At 34.8% G+C, this 17,920-nt stretch overlaps 1 protein-coding gene across 6 annotated transcripts in view; it reads right to left on the bottom strand.

Annotated features, from left to right (window-relative positions):
- Positions 1–17,920, bottom strand: part of LOC140665029 (uncharacterized) — a 63,343-nt gene that overhangs the window by 35,624 nt on the left and 9,799 nt on the right. For 4 of the 6 annotated variants that reach the window (XM_072890700.1, XM_072890701.1, XM_072890702.1 and 1 more), the window contains 2 exons: positions 16,586–16,889; positions 11,287–11,457 (listed from right to left, as the gene is read on the bottom strand). In XM_072890700.1, the coding sequence (XP_072746801.1) occupies positions 11,287–11,457; positions 16,586–16,889 (475 nt within the window). Of the gene's footprint in view, positions 1–11,286; positions 11,458–16,585; positions 16,890–17,722; positions 17,850–17,920 lie in introns of all 6 variants that reach the window. The other 2 variants (XM_072890698.1, XM_072890699.1) reach the window with 1 other exon arrangement.

Below are 17,920 nucleotides of genomic sequence, written 5' to 3'. Positions count from 1 at the left end.
TAATCAACGCAAGGAAAAATGGGAAGTTCAGTGGTATGACTAATGCCTTTCTTACTTCCTTGAAATCATATCTAGCGACAGCCTTTAGAAAATCCATCAACGAATATATTACCTATTTATGAAATATTAAGTCTGCTCGGATCTCTCCCTATCTCTGTCTGCCTTTTTGTTCTGCAAATGTGTTTACACTGTCACTAAAACGCAGCATCACTTCGCCGAAGATTCACAACCTTCTCGAGAACGACTAGCGTCGAGGAACGCCGCGCTTATTTCCGTCGACGGAATAAATACAATGTGAGAAAAATTACCGCGTGGTACTCGTTATCTATGCCACGGGTTATCTGCGACGAGAGACAACGACAATAATACCATCGCCGCCGTTGCAGCGCCGCAACATCTGCGCGCGCGGAGGCAGATAATCTTCCGCCTGAACGGTAAAAAGAAATGCGGATCGAAGTGCGACGTGTACATCGACGATAAAAAGCGTCCATAATCGATAAAACTCAATTAACCATTTACTTGGACGCTTCTAAAGACTTGCGGCTGCGTATTGAAAAAAATTTATATCTGTAATTATCTCCTGCTTATTTTTAAATGCACGTGATTATTACATAATTAATTTGACGATTACAACGATTATGAATTCAAACGTTTGTTATTCACTTGTGCACATTTAATTCTAGAACGATTAGAGTGTCAGGTAAGTAGAAGGTAATTAAATGTCAGTCGATTAAATATCGTGACTTAATATATTATCATATTTGGTTGTGCGAAGAAAAATTAAAAGATCACTGCAATTAGATAGGCTCTGATGTAATTTGACAAACAAAAATTTGATAGATGCAAAATAATAAAATTATATTATATAGATGTATATGCTTAATTTTTATTAACAAAAATTTGTCTTTTTCTTAATTCTTAATTTTAGTTAATAAAATCATATTTATAATAAAATCCCTTTCCCTCTTCCTGGGTCGAAGAATATATTTTATTCTAAATAATTGAGTTGAATTATTTTTTACCTAAATTAAATAATAAATTATTTTATTCAGCTAACTAATATCTTAATAACATCTTCGAAAATCCAAGTTTACATTTTTAGATCCTCGTTGTGTCTAATCCTTGTATTGTAAAGACGACTTACACGAGAGTGTAATACGCTCATGCAAAGCAACGATTACGGATAATCCTCGAATCATGATGTAATAAGGTCATGGACCGAATAGATACTACTAACGCAATCAGAAATAAAATCGAGGGGACTAAAGACAGACATTTAATTAATCCCACATATAACGCGATCCCAATGAAACCTCACGCGATGTTGGATTTGCGTCAGGTTCAGTCTGGCTTCGTATCTTCTTTCGCGCTTTGTATCATTGTACGCTATACAATTGACGCGAATCAAACGGGTAACGATAACTGACATGTCCGAATCGTGTTTCTCTACGCGAATCATATCTGTCGTCTACATAAAGACTTATAAAAAAATTTCATTCCTTTGTACTAATTCTCGCACAATTATTTATAATGTAAGAGAATTAAAATTCTCATTATCTAGTTTCATTATCATTATCATTATAAATTTATAATTTTTTTCTACAGAGAAAAATATATAGAAATTTATATCCTTTGATTTGACAATGTTTAAGATTTTAATATTAAATATTTTCGAAATAAAAAATCTATCAATTAAATTTTAGAAATAAATGCAGTAAATTGACTAACAATAGCTAAAACTTCATCCAAACATTATTCAATTTATTTTTATATTTATGTATAATTTTTTTCACATAGATAATTTAATATCAATCAATTTTATATCTTATTAAATGACGTTTGATATTTCTATACGTATTTAAATCTTTACAATCTTGTATATTTTTATTTCTAAAAAAGCAATTTGGATTCATGACTTGTCAAACATTCAACTGTTATATTCATCTCTTTGATTAACGCGTCACATTGCATTCGGTGTAGTTAAGATCGATGGATTCAACCGCAAAATGCACCGTTGTAATCCAACGAGAGCACAGTTGCAATTTGCCCGTTTATCAGCTGCGCACACACGCCTGTTAGTGCCTTTTGATATCGCACGATAAGTGCAGCGCGCAAAGGCCATCCCGTAGCAGGCAAGAATGACAGTTCGTTGCACTGCAATTCTCTGTCCTTCTCTTTCGCTTCCTCTTTAATATCCAGTAATAAAGCTTGTAAATTATTTGCTTCGACTTTTCGCCTTCAAAACATCGCTATTACCGCGCTACAACGACTATGAAAAAAAGAACCATTTTCGAAACCAGTATCGAGCGATCGCAAAAAATTAATAATTACACATCACGATAAATCATTAGATTCAATCGTTTTGCAATACACGCAATTACGTTACAATATCGTTGCTTTTTATACGTTTTAAACGCGCATAAAGAATGTCTTAGATGTAAGAAATAAATAACAGCGTTGCGTGCAAAGTTGTCAAGCTCAACAGATTCTTTTCATTAATTGTTCGTATAAAACGTTATAAAATAATTTTTTATTAATAATAATTACCAATAAATTGTCTGAACATAACGTACTCTTCTTCGACGCTTACTCATACGCACTGAGAGAAATGTTTTGTATCAGTAACCAAAATTTGGTTACAGACGCCAAAACTATTTGTTGGTATGTGATCAATTAAACCGTTGGTTATCACATCAATTTTAATTCTTTGATTTAATAATATAATATATCATTTACTAATACAAAATTGTTTTATATGCTGTACAAACATTCTTTGTAGTTAAAAACAAAATATTTTGTTACCAGAACAAAAAATCACATAAAAATCACATAAATGTCATTTTGTCATCTTAACGAAATTATCTAATTCTTTTAATGAAATTCTAATGAAAAACAGCAATTGTGAATACTTTTTTTTGGTTGTTATTACTATAACTTTTCTCTCAGTGCGTACTTCGTTATTCATTAATCGCGAATAAATTGCCGCTCGCATTCATACAAGGATCGCTGTAAAAATTACATGATGTACATTTAGCCGCTATTAGCCGATTTGATCTTTCCTCGAGCTGGTCCCTCCCAACCGTAAAATCGAACACGAATGTCGTATCGTAAAGATCAATGCGAACGAAAAGACTTACAGACACGAAACGATATTAATAGCGAGATGGACGAACGGATTTTCTTTCTAGAGCGATTGTTGACCTATGGGAGCCTATGGAGCGACGTGATATCGCACGGTTAGTAAAGCGGAGGTTATTAAGGCAAAATGTTTCTGGTTTAGCCGGATGTCACATCCTTCCCACTGATCTTAATCCTACTAGAGTGTTAATGTTTGTATATTGTTAATAATATCATTCTCAAGATTAACTGACATTACAATCAATCAGGTGATTCAATTTTGTGTGTGCGTATGTAGATTGATTTTCATTTTAACAGTAAGTATAATTTAGTGCTAATTTTATTTGTATATCTTATAAAATTGAAGAAAACAAAAATAAACAATAGAGATAACAAAGATAAGCATTAGAGATTTTAGATAAAGTTACCATATAAATTAGATATAAGTTTAAATTTTATAATATTATATATTACAAAAAGTCATAAATTGTAAATACTAAGTAAAAGTTTATTATGATAAAAAAGTTTGCTATGATACTACCAGACGGAAATATTGTTTCTTGATAAATCACGCGGGTGTTGCACTTTATCGAGATGATAATGCGGGTCCTAGAAATAGAGGATCTTTTTAATAAAAGATTATTCCACATTCTGCTCATTTACGCCAGTCTGATGACATTATATTATATGTAGAGAATGTTTTGGGATAAGAAAGTCCTAATTAAAATATGAATTTACGATCTCAAAATAAACAAAAAAAAAATCTTCTAACAAAACGTTTGCGAACATATTCCCTAGAGAAACTTTCTTACATATTTTGAGGTCTTAAATTCACAATTTAAGTTGGAACGTTCAATTTTAAAACATGCTGTTTATATTCGGCTGATGTCAAATGTTTAGAAAATAGTTTTGATAAAGAGCGAATGACCTGACTATGCTGTTTGTGAACTCGTTTCGTAACATTAAATCAAAACAGATATGTGTACGTTAAGTCAAAGCGTGATACATCATGATAAACGATTTTACAACATAAAAAATAGAGATTATCTAATACATTTTTAATGTCACCGCGATAACAATGATTCATGTCTGTAGACGCCACTTGATCTATCTTTATAATGATACCATAAGGAGCAATAAGTAGACGTAATCTAAACTAGGTTCATGACCGCTTCTGAAAATATTAAACTAACAATAACAGAATGTTGAAAGTAATAAAGAGAACATAATAATTCTCTTTCTATTAAAGATAATTATATTTATAAAAAAGATGATAAAGAAGACAATGATGAAAGCGAGAAACAAACGAGAACAATAATCGTCTAAAAAAATTTCAATTCTGATGGAAAGCTAATCGATGTAAAAATCACGATCTATTAAAATTTTATTTTAAATTAAAATAGAAGGACATTTTTTTACATAAATTAGATTTAATTAATAATTTTTAATCAAAATTGAAATTAATTTTCCAATTACGCGTATTGAATAAAATACACCGATCAGGCATGAGTTAATTATTGTGCTCACTCGCGTTTACATTTAAAAACGTAGAAAGTCCGCTTTCCAATGTGTGAGATATTTACTTTCAGCAAATGTGCCATCCCGTGAGAGCATCGAATGCCTGATACAAAACCTGGGAGAAAACTAGATCAAGCAGATTAACCTTAATATCAAAGCCTGCGAAACCTTAGAATACTATTTCGTGAGAGAGCAGCACAAACACGCGCAGCGATCACAGAACCGCAGAAAAGAGGGGAGTCCTATACATAAAAATCCTGTACGATTGACCTAATTCATTCCCAAGTTCATCGCGATTTGGATTCCTTCCGGTCCGAGGCCAACACGCGAATACGCGCGATAACGACATGACGTCACGAACAAAGATCCGCGCGAGGGTTTATAAATGTCGAGGGTTTAGGCGAGGTCAATTTCCGCTAAACCATACTTTCCATCAAGTTTCATTTCTCGAAAGTAACGTCTGATCGCCAGTTTCCGCAGCTTATCATTAAACTCGCGCTGATCTTTTTTATTACCGAGTAGCTTTTTGCACAACACCTCTTTATCTTTATACGACGTCTATAGCGGTGCATCGCAATAATCGTAAAAAGACACTCGGTGTAATGTAACAGAGTTTTTCATCGTGAAACCACGTGTCGAGTGGCGTTTGCGGGGAGAAGGGAGAGGGGGGCGGGGAGGAGGAGGAGGAAGGGCAGAAAAGAAGGGAATTGCGACTATCCATAAATAACATTAATTTATTGGCAGCATGCGGAAGAGGAAACGGCCGTATTGCGCGATCGGGAATCTGTCGATGCGTGTGTGTTTCCAGTAGTGAAGTAGTGTCTTCGTCCGCCTCTCGCTAAATAGCAATAATCGATATATGCCTGGGATACACGATACACGATACGCTCGCGCGTCGTCGGCGACACGCGGTGTGGAAAATTCTGCAGAAGGAAACAAAAAAAAAAAAAAAAAAAAAAAAAAAAGATACCGATACATTTTCAATTGCAGCGCGATACAAAGAATGTACGCCTCTTTCGTGCGTTTAATTGCAAAGGCATGAGGTTGGTAGAAAAATATTCTTGCATACGTCCAAGTTGTTGATTGCCGTTATAATTAGTTGTTGCATAGACGGTATGAGAAACTGCGTTGTCCGACGCAAAAACGTTTCCATTTAATTATTACGAGTTCAAAATATAAGCGTGGTAATAATAACTTTGTTAATTATTTCAGCAAAATTTTGTATTAAAACTGATGATGAAATTTTTTTAGGATAATGCAATGTTAAGATTAGTATTTTTTTTTCTTTTAACATATTTTTCTGAATGTAATAATAGGTGATAATAAAATGTGAATACAAAATATAACATTATATAATATTTGAAGGATATAAAAGAAGTTGCTTGCGCATTTTCAACTTAATTCTCTAACGATTTGCATATTTAAATCATATCGAGTTAAACATTTCAGATTATTATCACAAAAAAGATATCTGTTCATAGATATTGTAATAAATGATTAAAAAATGTTATCAGTTTTTATATACAGAGTTATTAAAATAGTTTAAGAAACAAGAGATTTTGCCTTGACACATCGCCGAATACATTACAATAAAATATATATACAATGAAATTTTAATTGCGTGATTTAATTTGTTGAATAAAATATTAAGTATTAATCAACACCCTGCCATCAAATTGCGTCGTATTTTAAATTTTGCCTAGAGATAATTGCAAGATGCGTATAATTTCTGCATAATTCGTCTAGTTAAATATTTGACGCGAATTTTATTTAAAGTCGGACCAGGGGTCGGACTGTAGATAGAGCGAAGAATTGACAGCAATAAATTTGTCCCAACAGCAATGCACTTTGGCTGTACGACAGTTTAAATGCAAACTTATTTAGGCATTAACGACCGCCGTCGCCTTGGCCTGTCCGAATCGCTAATGTCGTATCTAAATCGAGTATATTGCTGCACGCAAAGTTCATCTCTCATTATTTTATCACCCGACGAATTTAGAAATCCGCTGGCTTCCTACAATTGATTTTTCCGAGTTTAAAAACGCAATTTGAAAAGTACGGCCGTAATAACACGGAAATTAATATATAATAATAAAATTCTTTTGTTTACTTCCTGAATATATAAACTTTGCACACAAATATAAATATAAATATGTATGCAAAAATTGTTTTATTTTTTTTCTATTCATTTGATTTTATTCAAGTTATGCAAAATTCAATTTTATTTTTTTCTAACTCGTGTATGAAAGAAGAAAAACACACAATGGTTCTTGATATTAATTTTAAAATATTAATCATAGTCATCAGCATGCTTAAAAAAAATTTTGTAATCTAAAAATCATTTTATATTAGGAAGATAAACAAATTTGAATATTTATGACAATATAACAATTGTTAAGTTAATATTATTGACAAGAACATTTCAGTGTATTATAATTCAATTAATTTTATTTTTATAAACTATTTTTTTTTAATTCTACTTTATTATCAAAATCGGCAATAGCCAGCAGTTTAGAATTTTTACTATAAAACATAGCAAGTAATAAAGCCATACACACATGGCTTATATATCAAGTTGAAACATCGAGCGACGTCGTGCCACTATATTTTGTTCAAAAGTCATTAGCACGCCGAGCATGAGTAATACAGTTCCTCTACAAAGGAAATAGATAGATCTAACATCCACATTTGTTGGCCTATTGTTGCTCTAATGATCTCGCGGCTGGCACTAGTAAGACTAATTCTCATATTTGCTTCCTGACGTGTTACAAATATAAAAACACACCAACTCTATTTATTTACTTATCAACTATCATAAAATACTGTCATCCGTTCGTATTATGACGGTTATCCGTGCGTCTTATCTATGAACGAAGAAATTTTAATCCTCGCAAAAGTTCATAGCTAATAGCTCCCGTTTTAGCTACCAGAATACATTTATAACGCTATGACTAACACAATAATCGTAAATTAATTCAAGATATCTCAAGATATTCAAGCCGTAAATGGAATTACATTATTATTAAGTTTAATTGACACACAACTGACGTTATTGATAAAAATATATTTATGTATATATGATTTTATAAGTAATAATCAGTCAATAATGAAGAAGAGTAAATAAGATAGATAATAATTAAGATAAAATTGCTTTCTCCGAATAAATAAAAAATTAAAAAATATAATTTCAGTAATTTAATAAGAAAATTTTGTTTCTTATTTTTATATATACACATCCTCGCATTAATCTACGCATTTTATTTGTCTGCGAAAAAAATTGTGCAAATAAACTAAAGAACACACAACTCGCGTATGGAGGAATTCTTTAACAATTTATTTTCGAACCTCGCCCTTGGACGGTGAAAAAAATTTGCTCTAAAAATACGTAGGCAAATGCGGGCGTTTTGTTTACGGTCTGTGAAACATATTGATCAACGTTTAATGGCTTATCGCGCTTATTCGCTATCTCAAAGCTGCATTTATATAACATGTATAGTTCGTGAAATTAGAATCGATTTAGAGCAGTTTTGATACACATATATACACACATACATTTGTACTTTAAATTATGTACATTCGCGTGAATCGACATTCGCTATTTATTCCATTAATGCGGTCATTACATTAGATTATAGACATATCTTGAATCATTTATCAAGTCGCCAATTCGTATCGTGAAACAATCCTTTAATGGCTAAAACAACAGAATAAGTAGAGTAAATATATCGTGAATAAGTCGATAAGAAATATACTGTCAGATAATTACATTTTCTCGCTAAATGATAATGATTCCTTTCCTGCAGAAACTTATATTGTATTTCTAATTTATTAAATTTTATTTATTCAAATATTAATTAGGATTCAAAATGAACGATGTTTTATACAAAAGCTTTACTATGCTATGTTTAAAAAAAAATAAAGCGTAGATATAAAATTTATTTTTATAAATCCTTTTCATAAATTTATTAATACATCTCACGTTTTTAATTTATTCAATTACTTTTTTTAATATCTCACAAGTAAGGCCTCGAAACCTTGTGTGTAGGAAATAGCAAATCGTCTTTCCTTGTTCATTTTTCCTTGAAAGGATATCTCAGCGATGACATATCCATCATTGATGACATAAACAGGTCAACTATCAATTGTGTAAGTTGATAAGTTTTTTGCAACGAGATGTCACTTTAAGTGAACGTACAAATTGTTTACATTTTAATCACGTATGTGAAAATGTAGAAATGTAAAAGGTTACATCGAATAAAATGGTCTCTAAAAAAATTGACATCTTCTAAATGACTTTCAAACACGTGTATGTATACAGAATTTTTTTTAATAAAATAAGCCTTTTCAAATTCTACACAACTACTCTTATATTGTAATTATTATAAATTATAAATTTAAGATTTCCCTCACATATATACGTTCGTTTTTTCTCTTTTTTCTTCTCTTCTAAATAATTACCATTTACACATAAACTTGAAATTGCTAAAAGACCGTCGCGATGCACTCACCATTCCAATGCGCTTTCACACATGTGTAAATGGGCCTCTTCTTCATGATATACACACGACATTCCTTCATCGCGTATTGCCGATCTTCTAATTTTCAACCAGTGTAACGCGACCTTGTAGTTCCTCAACAATTGCGTCTTGCAATTTCGAGAGAGCTTCAACACCGACGATACATCTTTATTACTATGAAGTTCGAATTGATGGATTTGTAGTGTCGTTCTCGTTTTACGAGCTCTCATCATCTCGTGGCACTCAATCGCGACGCGATTCATACGTCACACGCGAGAAGTCTTGATTGTCGCAAAAAGGATTAAAATCCTCACAAGGACCACTCAACTCGATACTTTCCCCTCGATTTCTCAGCACGGATTAAAATCCGGTCATCGAAAATTCGCACTGTTCTTTATTGACTCATCTTTTCGACGAAATCGACGAACAATTCTTTACTTGCCTAGCAGCGTCAGACAAATGATACATATATCATTACACGGAGCGATAAGGCAACAATTTTGTTATAAATACGGGGAGATACTGAACAATACGAAAATATACGAAAATGCGCGAATGATTCCGTTGTGATACCACCGCTGCGCTTATCAAACGTGACGCACCAATCGTTCATTTATCACCTGCCTGTGTCTCACGACGAACATCTGGCGCGCGAGAGGAAGACGCTAGTGATCGAATCATTGAAATAGCACGCGCGTTTATTAAACGGTATATCGACGGTATATTCGCTAATCAAAATTACTGCATGGAACTTCGTTAAAATACTTAGTGATAAATTCGAAGTTTGTACTGTGCAAATTGGATTAAAATATCATATCTTGATAATTGAATTGCATGTAATGAAATTTTTTTTAATGGAAAAAATTAAAAACAAATAGTAAGATAATTGTACAACAGATAGTTGTATAATGAAGAAATTATTATTATTATTTGTAATATAAAAATTGATTTTTTTTTAATTATTTAATTAAATAAATTATGTAGACTTGCTATTATTGATTATTAACTTTGTGTCTTGTTATAAAATATCTTATTGCATTAATAGGGTGTTTATTCAAATCTTGTGAAAAAAATCCCTGATCTCCCACGTATTTTTGTTCAAAATTCTAAATAAAGAAAAAAAGAATTTCAAATAAGAGAACATCAAGATTTTTAGTGATAGTCGATAAATTCAAAGCATAGAACTTTTTATAAAATTGTTAAAGTAGAATTTTTAAGCTCTTAAAATTTGGTAAAAAATATTTAAAAAATTGTCAGCGAGTAAAGTAAGACGCAGCATAAATTTGACGTCTCAGTTTATTCCTATTATTTTGTTTAATAGCCGTAATGATTTGTTTAATTTATCAAGAATTTATAGAACTTTATAATTAATAAAAATAAAAAACTTTAAACAATTAAGGAGTTTCCATGAAGTGAGTAACACTAGTTTCACACGTCTGACTATTTACAATATGAGAGCAAAATTATCGAAAAGAGAATTTTCGAAAAAATTCTCTAAATCCCAAATAACTGCCATGAAACTTTTCTGATTTTTTAGATAAAAAAATCCCTGAGAATTCCAGCTTTTCCATATTTTTCCAGAGAATAGACACCTTTAATTAATTATGGTTCATATTGTAAATATATTATTGTCATTAAGATATTATACAGCAGAAAACTGAATGGTGTAAAAATCGTTGATTCAAGAGATGTTTGATATATATTTCAAGTTGTTTGTCACTAGCTGTCGATTAGAATCTCTATGTGATTGTATTTTTGTATCCATGTTACACGCAATTCATTCATAAAATAGTTATACTTCAAGAATGAATATGTCAATATAGATATACGAAGTGTTTGTATAATGCCTCGAATCGATTAATATAATTTTAAATATCTATTAAAAAAAACCTTTTATTCTTCTCTATTGAATTAATGTAATTACACTCATCAAAGCATTGTTAATATTTCTTTTTTATTAAATTCTCGCGTTCTCATAAAGATTAGTTAAAAATTAATCAAGATTTGAATGATTCCCTCTGGTTCTTTTTAATTTTATTTGTTATATTAAATTATTATATTAAATTTGGCCCAATTTAACTAAAAAAAAACATAGGAACAACCATCTTTAAAATGATATTGTTCATTGACTCACCCATTGATGACGGAAGCGGATTCATCGACGTTAGGTGGGCCCGACACCTGGACTTTGGGCACGGTGTAAACATCCAGGTTTTGTCCATAACCACCTGCGCCCTGATGGGCGGTGGCATAATCATCGCTGTCGCTGCTCGGCGGCTGCTCCGATCCGACACCGCCACGAGGTCTGAAACAGAACGAGACATCGTATATCGACGAGTGGAAGAGTAACCAGGAAGAGTTTCATCTTGCTGTGCCGAAAAGCGCAAAGCTGAACGTTTCTCCCTTGTAATTATACTTCGTATCTTCCTGCACCACGAAATTTGCATCCCATTGACAAGAATATAATTGTGTTACGAATATAGAATTGCATTCTCAAACTAAGACGCGCGCAGCTGTCGAATTTATTTGACAGATTGATCAAAGTAATCTGCTCTCTTCCAGTTGACCGCAACAGAAACCGAGATTTCAACTTGATTTTCTGCGATGACTGGTTTACGTGGGATTAGATGACACAGATTATTACTACACGATATAACACTAGTAGATGTGTATTGACCCGCCCTTAAAGACGAAAGATACATGTATGCACAAATATAGATATACTTAAATACAATAATTATGAAAAGAGTTAAATTACAGAATAATATATCATTTTTATCGCAAAATATAATAAAAATTTGTGATTGAGTTTAATTTCTTTTTTGGCAACGTGATGATATATGAATATCAAATGTATGCTAAATATTATCAACTGCAAAAATAATTATTTTAATCGTGCGTAGCATAAGGCACGCAGATTTCTCAGCCCGAGACTGGCTGAAGAAAATGCTCAGGGCATGACGACAGACGTTGCAGTGACAAGTGTCATAATCAGCTGTCGCCAGAAGCGTGGTAAATCCCATCGACGCGAATCGGGAAATTAACTGGTCGAGTTAACCAAGCCGCGAGTTAATTGACTCCATCTCGATGCGACAGATACCAGATCGCGTAATACATGTTCAACCAGAGCAATGGAAAGATTCCAATCTTCCGTGAAACACGCTCTTCGCATACGTTACTGAAGCAATTGCTACATGTAAATTAGTTCGTTCAGCTTTTTATTCTAGCGATATCCAATCCTGTAAGAAGACTTTCATCTCCCGTCCATTAGATTCTTAATAAAATAGAAAACCGACGAACATTAATGTGATAACGAAATAATTGCAAAAATATTTTCATCCATCTCGTTAAACTGATATTTCTTTTTATTATAAAATTATGTTCCAATTAAAATATACTCGATTTTTTAAATCAAAAGAGCACTTTAGATTTTCACAATTTAAAAAAAAAAAATAAAAAATAAATTCTTTAGCAAAACTACGAAAAAATTTATAAATAAAAGGCAACCTAATTCCTTAAAATTAAAATTTCTAACCAATTTTTAATGAATGCAGAATATTTCTGAAAAATAAATTAGCAATAATGTTAAACGAAATCCTCCTAATTTATAAATATATAATAATATCTATATTTAAAAATTCAACATTTATAACTTCAGTTACAATTTTTAAGTTTAATTTTTTTCATTTTGAGTCTCATTCTGGAGATTCTTATTATATCATCCATTTCGTAGAACAGAGACAAGATTGTGGAATCGATCGTTCTCAGCCCGCGCTGGCGTTTCGCCAGTGCAGGCGCATTATCGCGGAAGTATATTTCCAGAATAACAGTATATATACTTTACAATGTGAGCAAGAGAAGGCAAATTTCGCATATTCTCTACCGTTGCTCTCATATTTATCATGTTGGACGGGAGTGTCCATGACAGGACAAATGTATCTCTGTTGCAACTGCGAAACGTTCGTCACAACCGCAACAAAGTCCATTTGACGCAAAAAAAGCCGGCCTTTTTTATTACTCTACATTTAGTAGCGAATGTAACGATTTCTCCTATTTCACATCTCGCGCTCGTACGAGACGCATTGTTCACGTTAAACCTCGCCAACTATTTTTGCTCGCGACACCGTATTCTCTTTGTCATGACAAATCACTAACAAAGCACTGAACCTTCAAGTTGCCAACTAGTATAGTATACTAGTATAGTATTACATGTATTACAAATTTACATTGAGCAGAATTATTTATGAGCTTTCTCTCTTATCCGCGTTAGTGTTCGAAATGGGGTCGCCACTATGTGGAAATCATGCAAGTGTTAAATCTATATATTTGTCAACTGATAGAATCACAGCCAGTTAGATATAGTCGGTATTTAGATCTACTTCATCTCTATTAACTCTTCGCCTTTTGTAATACAACTGATAACTGAGAACGTGATCTTTGATCTATGACCTTTTGTCCGGAGTTCGTAAGGTCTTGACAAGGACCTGGAGGCGTTGATACTTATCACGGGCAGTTCTCCAAAGTTGCATGCATAATCGCGATAAGATTGTTAAAAAGCGATTGTTAAAAAAAAATCAAACATTGTATCTGCATATACAATGATGTAGTACGTAATGTTGTAAAAATGATAATAGCGTTATACGACTCGAGTTGACGAGTTCAGTCTATTTACTTATTTCTTTAAAAACATCTTTAAAAATTTCTTTACAAATTTAAACCAGCTAATCTAAATTTAATATTTTCAACTTTCTACCATCAATTCTTTCAATCTTTCTTAAAAAATAGATCTGCGATTTAAATCTTTTCATTATATCTCGCACATTTTTTATACTGCCAGAGTATTTCAACCAAATGAATTTAAAAAAGATGAATTTATAAATAATAATTTAAATCAATTTATTGTACTTTGAGCAATTATAATCTAAAAAAAATTAAAATATTATGCAATGTAACTCTATGAAAAATATACATGGAAGGATGTCACATCATGATGACCGGTTAGATGAATATAAGCGAAGAATCGACTAATTTGGCACTTTTTTCGACCGGTACTTCAAAGCGGCCTTCGGGTTCGCACCTGCGGTGAGTATTATCGTAACTGGCAGTCCAGTAGAGAGGCGCCACTGTCTCGCGTTGTTGCTGTTCACAGCTGCAGACACATGCAAAGCCTTCTTCTAAGCTGGAACTAGGTCTTGTCCCACGCGCTCGAAGCGCAGCTTCAATTATCCTAATCTTCCCGCATCCTCCTTCCGTTTCTCGCCTCTCGTTGACGAGACATGCGAGTCAAACGACGACCTCGGAGTCCGCGCCTCGGGATGAGACACTCTCCCTCATCAGCTGAGGTAGCACCTTTTCTTTATTATTTCTTCGAGAGAAGATCCTCCTCTTGAAATATCGACAGTTCAGTCGACGTTTCGCTTCTTTGAATTCCTTGATGTTCTCAAATCTCCGATTATCACCGAAAGAACTGTCACCAAGGATCGTCGCCGGACGACCGTCGACGAGGGCTTTCCTCCCACAAGTCCGGCGCTCCCCTTGAAAGAGAAAATACGATAACCAGGACGATGACGACGATGACAGAAGCTGCAACTTAGGCGCCGCTGCTGCTTCGATATTCCGGACGAGTCCTGACGATGAGAGGAAGAATACGGCAATGCGACGCGAAGCGTGTCTGTTCTACTCTCCGCTCTCGACACCGCTTTCACGGGTGTATGTGTGAGCCAACACGCACACGCGCGCCAACAGGCAGACTGGTACTGCCGCGTCTGCGCCGCGAGACTCACCTATTGACCGAATATCATCGCGATGGCTATATGGCTATACGATGGTGCATACACCAGCAACCAGAAGCTGCCTTGTGTTCACGCGAGCGCCGTTTCGAGATGAATCCTGAGACTCGCGTTTCCGCTCCCTTCTCTCGATACAGACACAGCAGGTGACAGCCGTGATGGCCGTCAGCTGATCGCGACCGCTTGCTCGCCGGTCTCGAATACGATTCGTTAATTGGTCTATTATACTTTTCCTTCTCACACGAATCACCTTTCCGTCTGATTTTTATCACCAAAAATACCTGCGCGATCGCGCGTGTGTTTCGGCCATTCAATAATATCTTCACCTCTCACCTTTTAGTCCTTGAGGAGAATTATGTGATCAATCTTCTAGTAAACGTCCGGGCTCTTCCTCTACTTTTCTGTTTTCTTATCTATCTATTTTGCTTCTTGTTGATGTGTTATTTTTATATTCTGTTTTTTTTTTTTTTTTTTTTTTAGTAGAGGCATTCATCTGATGCGGTATATTTTGTAACGCGTCAATATTTTTCGTCACCCGTATTTTCCCTATTATATTTATGTATATATTCGCGTATTTTTTTTACAACAATTATTTTATGTATCTCTATTTTAATTACAATATTTGCTCTTTAGTTGATAACACTAAGTTTTAACATCTCAGAATTTGAAATTTCGTTTCGATAATTGGAATTAATACAACTTGGTTAAATTCAATTTTCATGCTATTGCGAGGCAATTGTAGCTGAAGCATCTCGTGTCAATTGCCGACTCTTTCATCTTTTTTTTTTCCACATCATCTTTCTACCTCTCTATTTGCGATAGACGTGTGCGCATCGACTGTACATCGTGTCGACACTCGACAACCGCGTACGAACGTTTAATTGCCCGACGAGGTTCTCGCGACGCAAAAACGACTTCCTCGTTAAAGGAGGGACCGTTCACAACTCGCTCTTCCACTCGTTCATTCCCATTCGCGATCACGGAAGCTTGATCGTTCCGACCCGACAAAGGAGGGTTTGAGCACGACTGGGACATGTCAGGAGGCGTTTATTACGAGGAATAGCTTTAAATATTGTTCAGACAATACTCGGTCGTTACATGTTGCATTAGTAAAGCTTATTATAAAAACTCATTACGATTTCGCAACAGTAGATTTTTTGTATGAACAATACTTCATTTCAAATGCATCGAAACTACGGGCGAAAGAGAAAGGCACGATCAGATTGTTCTTTCCGCCTCTGCTTCTCGTGGTCACGCATGCAGGACGAACCTAACCGTTGTCGGGATCTTTCTTTCTCTCACGTTACGTCATACACCTGAATTACATAACCAGGACTAACCCTTCAGCCGCTTCGGCCGTCCTGTCGACGTATCTTTTCTCGCTTTGGCTTAATGATGACAAACAATTTGTCAAGCAGAGAATATATGATTGCAATGAGTTCACATTCCAACGTCACACCAACGCGTGTATCACGCAAATCACTTCTATATTTATTCATGACATGAATGGAAATAAAGCGATTGACGCAAAGCTTGTTTTTTGTGCCTGTGACACAAAAAATGTGACCTCATCGAAATCGTATCAATCGTAATTAGTATTCTACTTCTCAGAGAGAGAGAGGGCGGAAAATGCCGGAAACTTACGTTGGCATCGATACGGCAGGACATCCGAGTTGCAAGAGACTCCTGGCGAGATACTCCGGCGCAGGTGCGTCACTTGCTGGTGCGTGACGCCTGGCGGACCGGAACGATCTGCTGTTGATGCTGCAGCTCGCGCATCTGTCTGACGACGCAACCGACGACGACGACGACGACGACGAGGACGACGTTGACGACGGCGATGATTCCGCGTTCGTCAGACGCGCCCGTTCTCGCGCGACGAGGTGATCGGCATCGGTGATCCGTGAAATCTTTAAGGAACCGCTGCGACACAGGCCTAGCTCGCTCTCTGAAATTTTAATATCGCACGATTATGATTAGATAGTCGTTCTCACGCATCCACGCCTATGATTAAACTATCACTGGACGGTGTGATTATCGCATCAAATGCGGAAGTGAAAGTAATCCGAGCAGATTGAAAGATGCAGGAAACTATTATTAAAGTGCCCCCCTTTCGCACTAACTTTAATCGGCGAAATGTGACATATTCGATTCCAATTTTTATGACGAATTTATTTCTTTAATTTTAATTCGATATTTGATATATTAATTGTAAAGATAATAATTTGCAATTAAATCGTGGATTAAAATTCGCAAATTCTTTCAATATATCTCACGAAAGATTCGCAACACTTAAGTCATCTACAAGCTATCGAAGCAAAATATATTCGGCCAATATCTCAATAGTCCAAAAATTTCTTACATTGTAGCCTACTCGGTCGCAGAACTTTTCCCGACGCATCTCTCCAAAAACTACCGAACATTCTCACAACAACTCTCTCTTTTCGCGTAATTTCTTCGAAAGAAGTTAGTTCGACGAGCACAATAGATCGCTATAAATTCATTTCTATGGTCAAACGAGACAATCGGAATGAAAAAGATCAGCGAAAAGGTCGGAACGAAACACATGACAGCAGTACGCTCGACGTCCGACGAGCTCACTCGCCCCCGTCGTCGACTTTAATTCATTTAAAGCCCCCGGTCGCGCGTTACGTCAGCCCCCTGTATTAATGCGGCGCATCGCGTCTCCGGTTCACACTACCTGCATTACGTGAACGCATTACGAGCGCTAGTGCCTTTAGCCTAAGTGACTTACGCCTCGTGTCCGTCGCACCGGCTTACCTTGAATCTGATATATTCGCAGAGCCATGTTAGTAAAGATCGCTAGTCCGCTACCGATCTGACACTTGATCTCGATCGAAATCTTCAATTTCGAGAAGCAATATTTTTTCGAAAAACACAATTCGATCTTTTAGGATATGAAATTAATTAAAATTGAAAAACCGACTTAGCGCAAAGAATAGGAAATTAAAAGAGTTT

Source organism: Anoplolepis gracilipes, chromosome 4 (assembly GCF_047496725.1).
Source record: "Anoplolepis gracilipes chromosome 4, ASM4749672v1, whole genome shotgun sequence".
Lineage (NCBI taxonomy): Eukaryota > Metazoa > Arthropoda > Insecta > Hymenoptera > Formicidae > Anoplolepis > Anoplolepis gracilipes.
This window is presented reverse-complemented; position numbering and strand designations above follow the sequence as displayed.